Source organism: Narcine bancroftii, chromosome 1 (genome assembly GCF_036971445.1).
Source record: "Narcine bancroftii isolate sNarBan1 chromosome 1, sNarBan1.hap1, whole genome shotgun sequence".
Lineage (NCBI taxonomy): Eukaryota > Metazoa > Chordata > Chondrichthyes > Torpediniformes > Narcinidae > Narcine > Narcine bancroftii.
In genome coordinates this window covers 286,239,932-286,259,417 of record NC_091469.1, presented here as the reverse complement: position 1 = coordinate 286,259,417, position 19,486 = coordinate 286,239,932, and the positions used below count along the sequence as shown (strand labels likewise).

Below are 19,486 nucleotides of genomic sequence, written 5' to 3'. Positions count from 1 at the left end.
TAGAAGACCAAGAAACCTTTCGTGCAAAAGAAGCAAAGGTTCTGAAGAAGTCTGCGTGACTGAAGACATTCCCACTAAATCTCTTTTACAATCAATAGAGTGACCAGAATTGGTACAATCCCCTCGGCAGAGCCAAATCAGTGTTTTATGGAGATTATCTTCCTGGCTTTTGTACTATGTCCATTCTTTCCAACAGCCTACAGCTCTTTGCTTCGTTACACTAATCAGGGACTGCTTAAAAAAGAATTGTCTGCACTATTGCCGAGTCACATTTTTTTTGTACTGGGATAACTGAATATCTATCTATTTTTGTATCTATTGTTTCTTTTTAATACAATTAAATACACTATTGTAGCTAAAGAAGAAAATCTGCAGGTGCTGGTGTCTAGTGCAGTACATAAAATGGTGGAAAAACACATGCAGCATCCATTGAAAGTAAAAGGTAGTCAATGTTTCAGATGAGCCCTCCTTCAGGAGGGTCAATAAACAGGCAGATACCTCAATAAAAAGGTGGAGAGGGAAGAGGAAGGAGGAACAAAGGGTAATAGCTAAGATGTAGGTGGGAGGGTAGAAGAGAAAGTTTCTACATCGGGGAGTCTTGACGCAGATTGGGAGATTGCTTGGTTGAGCACCTTCACTCTGTCCACTGCAACAATAAGGAGATCCCAGTGGCTAACCAGTTCAATTTCACACCCCATTGCCACACTGACTTGTCTATCCAAGGCCTCATGTACTGCCAAGTTGAGGCCACCCTTAAAATGAAGGAACAACAGATTATAGTCCATCACAACAGTCTCCAACAAGACGGCATCAACTTCTCCAATTCCATTTACCTCCACCTTAGTCTTTCCCTTTCCCTCATTTCTGTCTCTCTTCCTCCAGCTTCCCACCCCTTTTCCCTTCTCCTATCAGAGGGCTATCTTTCTTAGCCCTCTGCCTTCATCCCCTCCACTTCTCAGCTTCTTTTTCTTCTACTACCCCAACTACATCTACCTATTATCGCATACCTATTAACCTCTTTTCCTTCCCCTTCCTCCCTATCAACCTTTTTATTAAGATATCTGCCTGTTTTTTTGAATTGATAAAAAAAGGTTCAGGTCTGAAACTTCCACTGCCTTTTACTTTTTATGGGTGCTGTATGACCTGTTGAGTTTCTGCAGCACTTTGTGTCTGCAAATATATTATTGGAGTTTGTTTTGTAGCTTTTTTTTTAACCTGTTCAGCTATTGCAAGCAAGAATTCAGTGCCATGTTCATTATACAATGTATACGACAATAAACTCATTATTATAAGAATTCATTTTTGTTGTTCATTCAAAAGGAAGGCCTTGAAGATAAAGCTCAGGAATGCAGCCAGATGTGGGAGAAGGTGGGTAGAAAAGCCAAGTGAAACTGGCTATTGGCAAGTGACAGAGGAAAAAGCAAAATGCAAGCAGTACATACAACAAGAGCACCCAGATCATGGCTTAACTTCGCAAATGAAGATTTAGGAAGGGGGCTGACAATGTCTGCTCTAGGCTCGCTGGTGGCTGACGAGGCCAATGCAAGACAGACATGCCCCAGCCTCAGCGGCTGCAAGGGAAATTCTGTTCTGGGTTTGGTGCTGCTGTGACAAGGTTTTTTCTCCATCTCCTTTTGTCCTCAAGGCCAGCCCTGTGTGCGTCCTCGAAGGAGGTGACAAACTGGAGAATGGTGTGTTGCCAGGCCACGCGATCAGAGGCTAGAGCAGACCACTGGCGATGGTCAATGTGACAAGTGTTATGTATATACGTCTACGAGCATATGACATAATCACACTGAGCATGATGACATCGTCACTCACATATACTGTTTGCTGCGGGGAACCATATTAGATTTGTATTTAACCATGAATTAAACATTACGTCTCCGTGTGCTGTGCATTTCTAAACCTCAAATACATAACAGATTGGAAATGAAGATTAAAAGGCACCAAGTGATTTCTTCAGAGAGTCCTTGTACCTCTTTATTGGAGCCCCTCTGTCATGATGGCCAGTGGAGAGTTCGCCATACAGCACAATCTTCCATTCTAGAGATGTGCCCTGCCCAATATAGCTGCGTCTTCAACAGCATGGTCTCAATGCTGGTAACCTTCACCTGTTCAAGGACTTCAATGTTGGTGACGGTGTCATTCCAGATATATTGAGGATGGTGTGGAGGCAGTGTTGGTGGAAGGATTCGAGGAGTTGTAGGTTGTGACAGTAGGTGACCCACAACTCGGAGCCATGCAGGACGGTGGTCAGGAGCCAAGATCGATAAAGAGGTTGACAACAGACTGACAAAGGCACACAGTGTATTCAGCAGGCTGTTCAAAAGAGTCTGGAACAACAAGTATCTGAAGAAAGGCACAAAGATCAGTGTGTACAGAGCTGTTGTACTGACCACCACCCTCTTGTACAGCTGAGTCATGGGTCACCTACCATCACCACTTACAACCCAGATCATTTATAACATAACCAAATCCACAATGCAGTTCCCTCCATTCTGCTTTAATCCTAAAACTTTAATCTGTAATTTGCACTTTCCATCCTTCCTCCTAACTCTTTCTAAGACCAATCTTTAATTGACAATGTCAATCCATAGGCCTATAATGTCAAATTGTGGATAACTTATGTATGAACCCATTTACACAAGAAATTGTATTGGGACTGCCAAACTCATTTCACAACAGACTCGTAGTTGAAGGCAGATTGCTTTTTTATCTGAATGAAATTCCTGGTAGTGAATGGGTAATGTGTTATCACAGTGCCAGTTAAAATATGGGAAAATTAATTTTTAAACTGTTTCAAATATTATCAATTTGCACATATATTCCATTAGTGTACAAAGGGATGAAGTCATTACAGCACCATTAAAATAAACTGGTAATCGCATCCATTAAATTGCAGTCTAAGAATTTTCCATTAGAGCATTAAGCATTGAAGATAGCCTTATCAATGAATGCATCTATCCTAAAATGTTAAGAAACACAAGGACTGCAGATGCTGGAATCAAGAGTGAACAAAGAAACGATAGGGATTCAGCATGTGAGACCACTGAGTCCCTCCAGTTTCCCTATGTTCTATTCTAAAACATTTTTTGGTTTCAAAATGTTAGCTGGTAAATACTTACATTTTCTTTTGAGGGACATGACACCAGGAAAGCAGAAATCAAATGTACTACTGTGGGTTAAAATTATCTTTTTAATTCCTCCCGTACCCCCAAAAAATATAATTTACTCCAGTGACAATATTTTTCATTGTGAGAAACCTGAATAGTTAAATGCGAGATCACAGCAATTATAAATTCTGGTCTACTGTCAATTGAAAAACTCTAAAAATTGACATTTTCTCTCTCAAAACTTAAATTGTCACATACACACAGAATATATTGATGTGGATATCAAATTTGCTGCTACTAACAATACCATAATAATAAACTTGCTGAGTATGGTTTTATTAGTTAGAATTCTTACTGGGCTTGCTTTACTATTTTAAAGCCAGCTTTACTCAATTTATTTTAAATCAGTTAAAGCCTCCATTAAAATAATGGTGAAGCCAATGTTATATGACCATATTAGCTTTAATCTACTAATGGTGAACTCTAGGCTTTTAAGTGAGCACCATTTAGAGTTAATAATCTATCCTAAATATTCCAGTAAAGGGTGTAAATCACTTTTTTTCCCAACAAGTGACAGTGCCATTAAGTCGCTGTTATGCCCTCTTAAAAATATTACTATAATTATAGCAAATTGCCAGCTATTTAAATTTTACATTGATAATTTCATACATCCATATAAATCTCCACAGAACATCAAATTGCACAACAAAATTTATTAATAATAATCTTAATAAATAATTGTGAACACAACTGTAAAATTCAGTGTCAAAGAATAATTATATTGCATTAATACTGACCATCAATGCAATGATATGCTCCCTAAGCAAAATAAAATTCCATTTTTTCTCATTGATAGTTAACTGTGATTGGTATCCCTTAGTATCCAAGGACTGATGATCATCTGAACTTAAAATTGGTGAATTCTTCTCAATAGCCACACCAGAAAGGATTTTAATAAAACTCAAACATGAAGCCAAATAATTGGGAATTCTTCCCAAACACAATGAGAGATGGTGATAATTATTGGGTAAAGATCAATGCTCTTTTGTGGCTGAGCTGTAATTTTGCAGTAAATTATTATAAAGAGCCGAGGGAAACTATTTCCATTGCACATAAACCAAAGGCAAAAGTTTATAATTGACTAAATTATATATAGAGGCAGCACAGTTGGTGTAGTGGTTAGCACAACAGCTTTACACGCCAGTGATCAGAACTGAACTGGGGTTCGAGTCCTGTGGTGTCTGTAAGGAGTCTGTATGTCCTCCCCATTTCTTTGTGGGTTTTCTCGAAGGGCTCTGCTTTCCTTGCACCGTCAAAAAAAAAGTACCAAGGATGTAGGTTTATAAGGTGTAAATTTGGCACCAGAAACTTGTGGGCTGATATGTTAACATATCTTAATTTAAATTTTTAAAAAGGCACCAATGGAACACTAGCTATCCATAATTAATTGGACCAAGATCTAATGAAGATATCTGATCAAACCAACTCTCAGTTCTTGTTTTGGTCCACACCTGCCTCTGATAGTTTATCTCCCAAAAAGGTGATTTCCTTCACACCAAACTGACATTTTTCTCTGTTTAACTTTAATCCATACTTCTGGATGTATTGTAGCACTTTTATGAGCCTTTCGTTGTGTTGTTTTTATGTGGATCCCCATAGTACACAATCTCCATGTACATTAGTATCCCATTTATGCCTTCTATGATGTGGTCCATTGCCCTGTAGAATGTTTTTGGAGCTGAGAAAATTCCAAAAAGCATCCTCAGACAGAAGTATCGGCCAAATGGTGTATTAAATGTGCAGCATTTTGTATTATCATTATGCAGTTTTATTTGCCAGAAGCCCTGGGATGCATCCAATTTAGTGAAAAACATTGTGCCAGCCTCCTCACCTCACGCAATTTCATCCCTGGTTGGAATCTGATAATGCTTCCTTTTTAGATTGGCATTCAAGTCTTCTGGGTCCATGCACACGTGTAGGTCACTGTTATTCTTTTTGACACAGACCATTGAATTCACCCATTCTGAGGGCTCCTCCGCTTTCCTTATGACCCCTAGTGCTGTGATTCAGTCGAGATCCTGTTGGAGCTTTTCTTTCAGTGGCGCTGGAACTTGCCTCGGGGCATGCATTACTGGCTGTGGATCCTCTTTTAACTGCATCTTATAGGTGAATAGTAGAACTCCAAACCCCTTGAAGATGTCAAGAAATTGATGCAGTATTTCTTCTACTCTGTTCTGTGCATGGTCACTGTTAATGCAATACACCTTCTTGACTAAGTTTGTCACCAAGCAGTGAATTATGTCAATCTGGGACTAATGTGAACCTGAGGTGGTGCTGTTTCAAGCCCAGAGGACCTATAAACCCAGCAGCAGTAGATATTCACCAAGACAAATGGTTACTGAAACAAAAGTTGTTTTTAATTATCTTTAAACATGAAAACAGAATCAAACTTTAACATCTATTATTAACTTAACCCCCTTCTGATTCTAGGCACATGTATGTAATGTGTGTGTAAGTTCAGAAATGTTCTTTGGTTCACAGTCCGATCTCACTTCTCATTCCTTCAAGTTCACTGGTTGCAGGCAATTCTTATTCTATGCATAGAATTTAACATTTATAAAGTTCACCAGGCTTTGGTGCTCAAAAGGTAAATGGTTACCACTCAGGAAAGTTCTTGTTGGTTTTCAGAGAAAGATGTGTTGTTCCAGGACATCCACAACTGATGTACTTCCATCAGTTCCTTGCTGATGAAACTTTCCCCATCAGAGTTCTCCAGGTGATAACCTCTTTCTTTCAGGTCACCACAGAGTTCCTTTTTGTTTCACTTATTCCAAGTGAAACTAATTAGACAGCCAGTCCTCTCCTCTTGCATGAACCATAAGGGCTTCGACCAGGCCGTCTTCCAAAAGCTTGCCAGGTTATCCTGGCAACTTCCAGACCCAGCAACTTCTTGCTGGTTGTAACACTGTCAAGTGCTCTCTGTGTGTCTCTCTCTGTTTTTTTCTCTCTCTCTCTCACACACACACACACACACACACACACACACACACACACACACACAGACTGAGAGAAAGCCTGTTGGACTCTCTCTGCTTACAAAACCATATGACTCTCTTACAGCAGCAAATTCTCCTTTCAGATAGCAGTAGCTCCAGCCTGCTCTTTCATCTGTTGCCTTGGTAAACAATAATCCATTAGTGACATCTCTTGAGCACTCTTCAAAACTCTTCCAAAAAGGTGTGAGAAGCTACTATGTCTAGCATAGCTCCAGTATTTCAAATAAGGTCTGTTTTAAAGTGTATGCATGTGACCGACTCTAAAACCTTTCCCAATTTATCTCCCAAAAACATTTCTATATACTCTATCACAGTGCTCTTTATCTAACTTTCACTTTGAGTTTACATGTACCTTTCATGTCGATGCTCTGTCCATTGTATGTTTTGAACAGTACAGGATTTGCATGGACATATGGCTTTATCTTCACTGCCCTGATGTCACACTGAGATCAAATTGACCTTTGCCTATGTCTAACCTGAAAGGAATATTTGTTCCATTTGTATGCAATGACACAGTCCATTAATCCTGCTCAACGCTGTTTGCTTCCTGCTCCACCATGCCCATGAAAAGTGTATCGCTGAGAAAAGTTTCTTCTATAATGTGTAGTGTCTTCTATACCATGTACACTTTTACTTCTGTTTAGTTTTCCTTTGGAAAAACATTGCTTTGCACTTGTTACAGACTTTTCCATAAGCTGGGCATTGCCTTGGAGCATGCTTAGTACCACATCATTTACAATTGAATGTCTCTCCATCTTTTTGTTGGTTATGTATCTCGTGCCTGTGTGTGTGTGTGTGTGTGTGTGTGTGTGTGTGTGTGTGTGTGTGTGTGTGTGTGTGTGTGTGTGTGTGTGTGTGCGCGCGCGCGCACGCGCAGACACTATGCCTATGACTATACCTTCATTTTCACTGGCTTTTACACTATCACTGAACTTTTTCACATGCTGCACAGCTAGTTCACTTGCATGGCATATCTTCATAGTTCCCGCCAAGGTAAGCGCTGTCTCTCGGCGCAACCTCTCTCTGGCTTTCTTATCAATAATCCGAACACAATTTGATCACTGATCATTGAATCTTGTTTATAGTTTTAAGTCTGTTTAAAAAAAAGTATCAAATCTCTCTCCCTGCAGCTGCATACGCGAGCAAAACATGTACCTTTCAAAGTTTTCATTTTCATCAAACATCTTAATAACCTTGTCGAATTTCCTCTGGTCTTCTGCCTCAGCAAAAACAAATGTGTTGAAAACCTCCAGAGCTTGAGATTCCATCACAGTAAATAGCATTGCAATCTCCTGTGATTCTGGTTGGCTATTGATTCCAATCGCTTGCAGGTAAAACATAAACCTTTGCTTAAACAAATTCCACTTGTGGTCAATATTTCCTGTCCAATTTACAGCATTTGAAGCTTTTAAGCGTTCTCCAGTTTTAGGTACAAAACATGCAGACACACAACCAGACACAACACATATACAGACAAACAATATATATATGCAGGACAAGTATTTTATCCTTACAAATAAATAAATAAATATTGCTTTTGCACAAATAAAAGTCTCAGATGGTTCACGTGAGCAGTTCCTTTGGTCAATCAACATTCTCACTGCTGAACGACCAAGAGATTAGAGCAGTGGTTTTCAACCTTTTTCTTTCCACTCACATATCACTTTAAGTAACCCCTGTGCCATCGGAGCTCTGTGATTAGTAAGGGATTGCTTAAGGTAGGATGTGAGTGGGAAGATAAGGTTGAGAATCACTGCTAGAGACCCAATTGTTACTGAAATACTTTGATTGAGAAAAATTGTCATTGGCCTATTTCCTTTGGAGTTATGAAACTATGCACATAACAAGTCAATTAGATACAATTAAAACAGTGGTTTTCAAACCTTTTCTTTCCACCCACATACCACCTTAAGCAATCCCTTACTAATCACAGAGCTTCTATGGCATAGGGAATACTTTAGGTAGTATGTGAGTGGAAAGAAAAATGTTGAGAACCACTGGATTAGAGTTAGAGTTAATAATTAATTAGCATTCATTTTAGTTTGTACAAGTGAATCTGTTTCTATATTATTTGAGCAAAGAAGTGCTTCAGTGTCTCCTCATCTCACTTTAGAAAAATCTGGTTCACACTTTTCCTCATCTAATCAATTAAGGAACCAGTTTTCCACTGTCTTCCTTATGCAGTGCTTTAATAGCTTGAAATCACCCAAAAGTTCAGGGCAGATTTTAGTCTCATAACTCCACACTCTCTAGTACTTTCTGTACAAAGAAACTTAAGACTCCACGAGATGTTGCATCTGCCATTTTCTTCCCATCATCCTTCTCCTTTCCAGTTCAAAATAAATTATTCCAGATTGTATCGTCTTTCCCAGGAAATAATAATTTCTGGCCTATGACCCTTTGTCACACCATAATCCTAACAAAAGAAATTGATGAAGGTTGGCCGGTAGTATATACATGTAGCATATATGGAATTTAGTAAGGTATTTGACAAGGCAGACTCATTTAGAAAGTCACGAAGCAAGGGATCCATGGGACCTTGTCTGTGGGTTCGGAATTGGCTTGCCTGTAGAAAGCAAGAGGGTGGTAGTAGTGCAATAGCAAGTAACCTGCCTGGAGGTCAGTAACTAGTGGAGTTCTGGATGGATATATTCTGTGACCCGTGCTCTTTGTGATTTTTATAAATTATCTCGATGAAGAAGTAGTGGGATTGGTCAATAAGATGACATGAAGGTGGGAGGCATTGTGGATAGGGTAGAAAGTTGACATAGCTTACAACAGGATATAGACAAGATGTGGAAGAGTGGCAGATGGAGTTCAACCTGGATAAGTGTGAAGTGATGCACTTTTGGAAGGGCAAATTTGAAGGCAGAATATATGGTACATGGCAGGTTTCGTATCAGTGTGAAAGCATCAAAGGATCTTGTGGTCTTAATCCATAGATCTCTTGAGGTTGCCACATGGGTTGATAAGAGTAATTAAGAAGGCTTCTGATATGATGGCCTTCATTAGTTGGGAGATTGAATGATGAGGTAATGTTGCAGATCTATAAAACTCTGGTTAGACCACACTTGGAATATTGTGTTCAGTTCTGGTTGCCTTATTACAGGATGTGGAAGCTTTGGAGAGGGTGTAGAAGATATTTACCAGGATGTTGCCTGGATTGGAGAATGAGTTTTATGAATCAAGCTTAACAGAGCTAGAGCTTTTCTCTTTGGAACAAAGAAGGATGAGAAGTGACTTAATCGAGAACTACAAGACTATGAGATGCATAGGTAAGATGGCCTTGGCTTGAAGAGTAAAGTGACTTTATCAGTTTCTTACTTCAAGAATGTTAATGCTGTTAAAAAATAATCACATTTTTTTCCTAACATTTTCTCATGAATTCATAAACCAATTCTAAAAAAATCTATTTCCAATGTTAACAATATTATACAGAAGAAATATGAACTTTAGGAGTTCAGTAGTTAACTCGCCTGTTTTAGTTCACGTATGGTGCTCTCATGATTTTCATTCATAGTCATTAGCTTCTTGTTCAATCTTGTTGCTTCCTCCACTGTAAAAAAATGTCCTTTGGAAATCAGTAAAAAAGACATGCTAGTCTTCATCTTAAACATTATTTGTATCCATTTTATCATTGCATGCAAACTATTTTAATTGTCCATGTTAACAAATCATTAGATAGACTGTATAAAAAAATTTTCAAGGTAACTGGAACTGATTTCTTTCCTTCTACAACTTTGCACCATGGGAATATCACTATTAGATTGTACTAACTCATATATCATCCTGATCTTCAAATTCCAATTAAAGCCTTGGGTTGCTACAGACAGTAGCCCAAGGAGTTACCACATAGAATACTTTGCTTGAGACAGCAGCTAGGGCAACAAATAGTCCATCTTTATGCAGGTGAAAATATGCATAAATGAGGGGTAGTTGAAATAGTGGAGCTTGTCCTGCAGACTTCTGGAAAAAGAATAGCACAAATACAAAAGCAAAAGAGGTCCCTTATCCGTGCCTGACACATTTCTGATGCCTCAACAATACTTCAGCTTCTTTGCTATATAAAGGTCAATTACAGCTTAATGAATAATGTTACAGTTTAAAGATAACATCCAAAAATATTTAAGAATATAAATGATATCAAAAAACAAGTTACTGTGATTAGAGGACTTCCAAGAAGAAATACCCATTTTATATGAAAAATGGATTTGTTAATGAACTATCAAAATGTACCTGTTCATCTCTTCTTTATTCTCCTTGAATTTGAATTTTAAATGTACTGCCCAAGAATCTGGAAAATCCAAAAATCTGGACAGACCCAATCTCCAATTTCAGGACTTTTACTGTAATTAACTTGAGTTCTTTCAGTCAGGGTCATGGATTACACTAAATAACTTTACATTGCAATAAAGCAATCAGAACATCGAGAAAAGTACTGTCATGGTCAATGTATGCATCATCCTTCAACTCTATCAGACTCTCATTAACAATTTTATTTCAATTTTTTTTTAAATTTCAGCCAAGTTTCAGGCTTGGTTTGAAAACTTGAGTGAATAGGAATGTTGAAGGCTGCAGAAAGTAGCACGCCAAGCTAAGTCCATCAAGACATGGATATCAGGCGCAGTCTCAAGAAGGCAGCCATCATAAAGGATACTCATCACCCTGCTCATGATCATTTCTCATGCTACTTCCAGCAGAAGATATAGACTATCCAGTACCTTTAGTTCAAGAACAATTTATTTTGATACAGCAATACTGACTCTGGGACCACCAAAAGGTCTATATATTTCTGAAACAGAATTTATTTTTGCACTAACTATAACTGTGAATATTTATATATCTCTCTTTTTCATAGTGCATTATACTACAGTCATTGGTGCATCTTATGAACCTAATTGTCGGCTGCTGCAAGTAAGAATTTCAGTGCAACTGCAGTTGCACATATGCATCAGATAATAATTGCTCAAAACACAACAAATTAAAATTATTTTACTCTGTCTTTACGTTCTCCTTTAATGTTTCTGTAATTTTTGAAAAAAATTATTAGCCAGGGAGAGAGAGTGCAACAATGGACAGGAAATATAAGAAGAATAATTTAAAATCTACTGATTAACTACATTCACACCATCACTTCCATATGGCTCAGTACTGTGATAATGCAGTATTTGGGAAACAAAGCATCACAGCTTCTGGATTTCTGCATTTAGATGTGCATGCATGGACATCAAAACTTCTCTTTGATAAAAAAAACAATGATTGCTGATCGTCTCACTATTCTTATTTCAGTAAAACATGGCCCAGTAATTTGGATGATCTACTGGTAGTCCTCAACTTACAATGGGGTTATATTCCAGTACTCCTATCAAAAGTCCAAAAAAAATTGTAAGTTGAAAAAAGGCGGTGGGATCAGCGTGGGGACCGACACAGGGCTAGGGGGAGAGAACAGGGCAGTGGAATCAGCGTGGGGACCAACACGGGGCTAGGGGGAGAGAGTGAGGCAGTGGAATCAGCATGGGGACCAACACGGGCTGTTGGGAGAGAGTGGGGCAGTGGAATCAGCATGGGGACTGATACAGCGCTGTCAGGAGACACTGAAAATTCAAACACGTAGAGGGACGTGTATAGGATGGGGTGGGTAGAGTCAGAGCGAGTGGAGTGAGGGGTGAGTAGAGGTTGGGTAAAGGACTGGTCAGGTAGAGGGATGGTGGGTCGAGGGTGAATAGAGGCCTAGAGCCTGAGGAGTGAGCAGGAAATGCTGAGTCCTGATGCAGGCCAAAATGGACACAGCCTGTGAATGCTGACTACATCTCCACAGGGACCAAATCGGACCATCATAAGTCAGAGACTATCTGTACTGAATTTATGAATACACTAATATGTCTGTAGGATCAGACAGCAAAGCCTCCATGAGTTTCCACCAAAAAAAATGAAAAAGTGCTTCCAGTTGGATTCAAATTCTCTTTACAATCCAGGTAGAGCACACATGTCAAACTCTGGCCCGCGGGCCAGATATAATTATATTTGGCCCGCAAGATCATTTCAAAAATGTTTTAGAGGTGGCCCGCCCTGCAGCGAGAGCTGATGCTGTTTTTTGGTAATGTCACCCCCACCATCCTCCACCTTCATTGCACATCCTTCCCCACCCCCTAACTATCCCCTCCCCCCTAAAACCACCCCCCTTAAAAGATGGCCAGAATATTCTCAAAAAGGAATCCAGAATGGTAAAGTTCCACAAACCTTCTGCTGGGAATTCTAACAACACCCGGGCATCAGATCCACGGGACGCGGAGGGAGCAAGAGTGTTGCAGGTTGACCGTGCAAACTTTGAGAACGGGGAAAACAAAATTGTAACACGAGAAGTCTGTCGATGTCATCAGCTGGCAAGCCAGTTGGAAGGCTCCCCGCACAACCAGTCACTTCTCCCACCTGTCGAGCGGTGCGGCGGATTGGAGAGCGCCTGTGATTTCCTGTCGGCGCGACGGACATGGCAGGTTGCGCACGGCCCCCGCTATTCCACAAAGGCTGATCGGCAGCATACTGGGCCTGAGTGGGTGGGTAAGCAGGGGTGGGCAGAGGATGTAGGTGAGGAGTAATGGGCAGGGGAAATTATGGTGGTGCGAGGGGCAGTTAGAGGGAGGGATGAGTAGAAGGAGGGGTGGATAGGGAAGAGGTAAAAGGGGAGGGGCAAGGCGAGTAGGAGAGGGGTGATTAGAGGGTGAGAGATGGGTAGAGGGAGGAACAGGTTGAGGGGAGAGACAGTAGAGGGACGTGTATAGGATGGGGTGGGTAGAGTCAGAGCGAGTGGAGTGAGGGGTGAGTAGAGGTTGGGTAAAGGACTGGTCAGGTAGAGGAATGGTGGGTCGAGGGTGAATAGAGGCCTAGAGCCTGAGGAATGAGCAGGAAATGCTGAGTCCTGATGCAGGCCAAAATGGACACAGCCTGTGAATGCTGACTACATCTCCACAGGGACCAAATATGTTTCCCTCAGGTCAAGCAAAGGGTGAACTTGAGCTACCTACTCCTGACCTGTAACATTATCCTCCTAAAGTTATATCCTAAAGTTTAACATTACATATGTTGAAAGAAGAGAAAACATGCAGATGTTGTTGAAAATTTTCAATAAATATTTAGTTCGGCCCTCGACTTAGTCCAAGTTTTTAATTTTGGCCCTCCGTGAATTTGAGTTTGACACCCCTGAGATAGAGTAACATGTGCGGTAAATTGTCCCAACTTTTAAAAAAACTAAACTACTCTCTTTTTAAACTCATACCAACAATCTTCCTGGGTTTTACTTTTAATGTCCCTTTTTATTTTATGCACTTTAAACAAAAATATACTAAAAAGTACCATAATCAATCAATCCTACAGATTATAATTTGTAGTGTCAACTGAGGAGCAGTTAATATGCCTATTCAAAACTCTGGATCTTTCAGTAGAGGCATTAACCTATTTGGTACAAACTGTTTGTTGCCTTCATCAATAATCAAAAGGAATTTTGTACAAAATGTTTAATTTGAAAATACTGATAGCTTGTTGCAAAATTACCCATCAACCGTTGAAATTGACATTTGGAGCCTAGTTCTCATTTGATAATTATTTATTTTTCAAGCAGCAATTTCTGCAGTTCAAAACCATACCAGCAAGATATTACAGAGCAAGTTGCCGGTTGGCATTTCACAAAAGAGACATAAAAGGAAAAGTATGCTTTTCATTTTTCTCTGGTAAGATTTGCATCTGCTCAACCAAATCCTTGCAAAGGATACATTTCTTTAAAGTACAAGTCAAAGTGAGCAATAGAGATTTTACAGTTACAATAAATATTAATTCAGCTTTTCTCTTGCTCTCTTACATCACATACTGCCTGATTTGCAGAGTGTTCTCAGCATCACCCATTTTTATTTTTAAAATTTCCAATGAAGAAGAAATCAGTGAGCTTCAAGAAGAGAAGCTTGAATCATAGACAAGGCTAACTTAAATTAATGGTGAAATACAAGGCTTCATTGGGAGAATAAGATCTTTGGAATTCTCCCATTGCACTGAATTTTGATTGCAAAAAAAAAATAGAATTCCATAAGATATAACATTTATGATATTGTGGACATTGAAAGCGAATCATCAGAAAAACATGAGTTATTCAGCTAGTTAAGTAATGTCAAATCCAGGTGGGAACAAGAGCTGTCCATTCAACCTTCCCAACTTGTTCCACTGATCATTCTGATCATGGATAATCAGCATTTTAGCATTTTCATTAGCAATGTTTTGCCCACTCACTTATCTATCTATATACATATATCTATGGCGAGCTCTCCTCTGGCCACCGAGACAGAGGTGCACCAAAGAAGAGGTACAAGGACTGCTTAAAGAAATCTCTTAGTGCCTGTCACATTGACCACCGCCAGTGGGCTGATCTCGCCTCCAACCGTGCATCTTGGCGCCTCACAGTTCGGCGAGCAGGAACCTTCTTTGAAGAAGACCGCAGAGCCCACCTCACTGACAAAAGACAAAAAACACCCAACCCCAACCCACCAATTTTCCCTTGCAACCGTGCCTGCCTGTCCCGCATCGGACTTGTCAGTCACCAACGAGCCTGCAGCAGACGTGGACATACCCCTCCATAAATCCGCGAAGCCAAGCCAAAGAAAGAAAGAAAAATCCCTCAAAACCTCTCTGCATCCTCACATCCCATACCATCACCAAGCTTTGTACCATTAGCAAACTTGGATCATAGATTGATGTATATTGTGAATAACTGGTATTCCAGCATCAATCCCTACAATCCTTACACATGCATTATTCATTCATTTTGCAAAGCTTGGAAGATTTGGATATTATTCATTTGTAAGGGAAAATTACAATATCACTTGATTTTTTTGAAATGGGTGAAACTACAGACCTATCAGCTACAGGGATGTTGCTGGTATCTCTCCTTGGTAACAGAGGAATGAATGTTGGCCACCATTAAGGATTCAACGCACAGAATGGGAGAAAATCTTGTTCTGTATCCTTAACTCTATATCCACAATTATTCAGATGAGTTCCTATATAAATGATGAGGTTGAAAGAGGATCAGCAAACAAGTCTTGTTATAAAAGAAAGTGTTGGAAATGAGGAAGGATATGATCCACAGATCATTCACTGCCCCAGCTTTAAGCACAAGGCAACAAAACCAGTGGGCCAACAATCAAATCATAATTTAGAGTAGTGTCTGCCAGAAGGCAGCAGGCACGAGAATAGCATGAGATTTTTCAGCATTATTGTTTAGATAGTTCAGGGCTGATGATTGGCAAATGTCTAAGCACTTGTGCTTCGCAATGTCTAATATTATGAAAAGAGGTCAATGATACATTTTTTATTTAATTGTCCCTCATTACTAATTTAGAGTTTATAGACTCTGCATCGATTGTCTCTATTGAAATATATTTCAATTTACAGGTCATGGTTTCTTCCAATATCTCAAGAGCCACATCCACCTCTGTCCTCATTGGTTCCCAAAGCACTTCCACCTTTTGAATTTAATACTCTCTCCATGATACATCTATTTTATATTGTAATAATTTGTTGTCTCACAGATTATATCAATTGTAGTTTCTTAGGTTGCAACAGAAACTATACTCCTGTCATAGCATTTCACCTCCTTTACTTTTCCAGGGAAGTTCACCCAATTACTGGAGGTCTCCAGAGGGGAGCCTATCAGTATTTGGCATTTGAAGATCCCCAGGATCACTCAAGCCAATGGAAAACAGGAAAAGCAAATCTGCTAATTCAATGAATTTTAGCTCCATTATGTCCAAGTTGATGTTTCCAAATGATATTCAAAGTTTGATGGAAATTATCGCTTTATAACCTGTTCAAGATTGTACACATCCAAATTAATAATAAAAAGTGATCCATAGTAGTTTTGGTCACTGTGCTATAAGAAATATCTGGCACAATGGAGAAAGTGCAGAGAAGATTTACAAGAATGTTACCAGGACTTGGGGGCCTGAGCTACAGGGACAGGTTGAGCAGACGAGCATTTAATTTCTTGTAGTGCAGGAGATGAGGGGTGATCTCATAGAGGTATACAAAATCATGAGAGGAATAGACTGGGTGAATGCAGAGAATCTTTTGCCCAGAGTAGGAGAAATCGATAACCATAGGACATGGGTTTAAGACAGGGGTGTCAAACTCAAATTCACGGAGGGCCAAAATTAAAAACTTGGACTAAGTCGAGGGCCGAACTAAATATTTATTGAAAATTTTCAACAACATCTGCATGTTTTCTCTTCTTTCAACATATGTAATGTTAAATTTTTTCTTATTAAAATAAATCTTTAATAATAGTTCTGGATAAACTCTTTCCAGAAGCATTTACAAATGAGAAATAAAATATTCAATAAATAATATTTCTCTATAGAGGATTTGTCAAATGTTGCTAGTATGCTGTCGAATAGTAAAATCTGAGGGCTATTGAGAATGTGGGAGAATAACATGATTCCTGAAACAATCAAATGGGTGACTGATTGTGGGCATGAACTCTAGCAGGGTTATTTGCCATGCCCTTTTTCCATTGGTACAGATATCCTTTGATTTACACACTTTTCAAGTTTTATGCCTAATGAGCTTGTATCCAGGTGCAGGACCATTTTTAACCAGGGATATATTTATCACTGTGACATGAAACTATTGGAAGATCGTTTTATCCTGAGATTAAAGTTCATAATACTTACTCAGGCCTGTGTGCGAGAGGGCGGGGGTTTGCGGGCGATCGGGTTGGACAACGACAGTGCGGGGGCATCGGCCCTCGCTGCAGGGCGGCATCTCGGCGGATCAGCGGCCCCGTCACCGTGAGTCGCGGGTCGGCCTGCGGCAGGGAGGGGGAGTGGGCAACGGTCCTGGCGTGGTCAGGCCCGAGGCCTCCGGTTCAGAGCGCTGGTAAGCGGCCTTGGCTTCCCCTGACACCGGCCAGGCCGCGCTGCGGTGTGGGGAGGTGGACGGGGGGACACGACAGTGCGGGGGCATCGGCTCTCGCTGCAGGGCGGCATCTCGGCGGATCAGCGGCCACGTCACCGTGAATCGCAGGTCGGCCTGCGGCAGGGAGGGGGAGTGGGCAACGGTCCTGGCGTGGTCAGGCCCGAGGCCTCCGGTTCAGGGCGCTGGGAAGCGGCCTTGGCTTCCACTGACACCGGCCAGGCCGCGCTGCGGAAGGGGGGGCGGGCGGGGGGACACAACAGTGCGGGGGCATCGGCTCTCCCTGCAGGGCGGCATCTCGGCGGATCAGCGGCTCCGTCACCATGAGTCGCGGGTCGGCCTGCGGCAGGGAGGGGGAGTGGGCAACGGTCCTGGCATGGTCAGGCCCGAGGCCTCCGGTTCCGGGCGCTGGGAAGCGGCCTTGGCTTCTGCTGACACCGGCCAGGCCGCGCTGCGGTGGGGGGAGGCGGGCGGGGGGACACGACAGTGCGGGGGCATCGGCTCTCCCTGCAGGGCGGCATCTCGGCGGATCAGCGTCCCCGTCACCGTGAGACGCGGGTCAGTCTGCGGCAGGGAGGGGTAGTGGGCAACGGTCCTGGCAAGGTCAGGCCCGAGGCCTCCGGTTCCGGGCGCTGGGAAGCGGCCTTGGCTTCCCCTGACACCGGCCAGGCCGCGCTGCGGTGGGGGGAGGCGGGCGGGGGGACACAACAGTGCGGGGGCATCGGCTCTCCCTGCAGGGCGGCATCTCGGCGGATCAGCGTCCCCGTCACCATGAGACACGGGTCGGTCTGTGGCAGGGAGGGGTAGTGGGCAACGGTCCTGGCGAGGTCAGGCCCGAGGCCTCCGGTTCCGGGCGCTGGGAAGCGGCCTTGGCTTCCCCTGACACCGGCCAGGCCGCGCTGCGGTGGGGGGCGGGCGGGGGGACACGACAGTGCGGGGGCATCGGCTCTTGCTGCAGGGCGGCATCTCGGCGGATCAGCGGCCCCGTCACCGTGAGTCACGGGTCGGTCTGCGGCAGGGAGGGGGAGTGGGCAACGGTCCTGGCGAGGTCAGGCCTGAGGCCTCCGGTTCCGGGCACTGGGAAGCGGCCTTGGCTTCCCCTGACACCGGCCAGCCCCAAAACCAGAGTCTACGGTGAGACCCTGCAACGTAAACAGAGGAGGTAGGGGCGATTAGCGGGCTGACGCCAATGCATTCTGGGATTTGTTGTTTTACTGTGCTATACTGGCGCGGCGGCCAGCAGGCCACCTCTAATACATTTTTTAAATGATCTTGCGGGCAAAATATAATTATATCGCGGGCCAAATTTGGCCCGCGGGCCAGAGTTTGACATGTGTGGTTTAAGGTGAAGGGGGGAAGGGGGGAATGGATAGATTTAACAGGAACCTGAGGGGTAGCTTTTTTCCCCACACAGAGGATGATGAGTGTATGGAATGGGCTGCCAGAGGAGTTAAGTACTATTGCAAAGTTTAAGTAAAAATTGGACAGATACATCAATGAATTGGTTTAGAGGGATATGGCCCAAATGGAGGCAGTGGGACATTTTGGTTCACATTGGCAAGTTGAACAATGGTCCTGCTCCCACATTATATGAATCTATGGCTCTATGTTTTCAATCGTTGCTTAACTAGATTATTAAACAACATTTAGGTTATCTTTAGAGTTATTTATTTGATTGAATTTATTTTTTTGCAGGTACTTTTTGGATCTCTTGTTATTTTCTAATGCAGAAAAACTTACAGGAAGTTAAAATAAAGTTTTCCTTCCTTGTTTGTATTCCAAGAGGAAAATTATTTAATTTGCATTTAACATTTTGCACTAGTGGGATTTCACCCTTAAAATGGTTCAAATAGATTGAATTGCCTTTTCATCTTCATCACTTTTAACTATTGAATTGATTTTTAAAATGTGCCATGGGGTTTTTGGTGTACAAATTAAAAACAGATGGAGAAAATGGCATGTAGAATTAGAAAATGTATTTACCATTCTGCTCTAGTTTTCCATGAGCTTGTATGACTAACCCATACTGATGACTTATTGCTGCAAACCGTTTCTCAACTTTACTCAGTTGACTAAGTTGGTTATCCTTTGCTATGTTCTGCAAATTTACTTTTTGCTCCTGCAAGACAAAATAAAATTGTATCTAGAAGTAAAACACAAAAGTCTGTAGACATAGTGGTTGAAGTAAAAACACAATGCTGGAGAAACTCAATGGGTCAAATGGTGTCCTTTATATAGCAAAGATAAAGATGCTTAATCAACGTTTCAGGTTTGAGCTCTTCATCAAGTTTCTCCAGCATTGAGTTTTTAATAAAATTCTATCTAAATAGTATTATCAATTCAGTTTTTATAATATTATGA

At 41.6% G+C, this 19,486-nt stretch overlaps 1 protein-coding gene across 13 annotated transcripts in view; it reads right to left on the bottom strand.

The window, feature by feature from the left end:
- The window catches only part of ccdc73 (coiled-coil domain containing 73), a 127,972-nt gene that overhangs the window by 43,001 nt on the left and 65,485 nt on the right, over nt 1-19,486 (bottom strand). For 12 of the 13 annotated variants that reach the window (XM_069902608.1, XM_069902596.1, XM_069902603.1 and 9 more), the window contains 2 exons: nt 19,109-19,244; nt 9,649-9,728 (listed from right to left, as the gene is read on the bottom strand). The exons of the other annotated variant lie outside the window; for it this stretch is intronic. In XM_069902608.1, the coding sequence (XP_069758709.1) occupies nt 9,649-9,728; nt 19,109-19,244 (216 nt within the window). The remainder of the gene's footprint in view (nt 1-9,648; nt 9,729-19,108; nt 19,245-19,486) is intronic. 13 annotated transcript variants of the gene reach the window in all.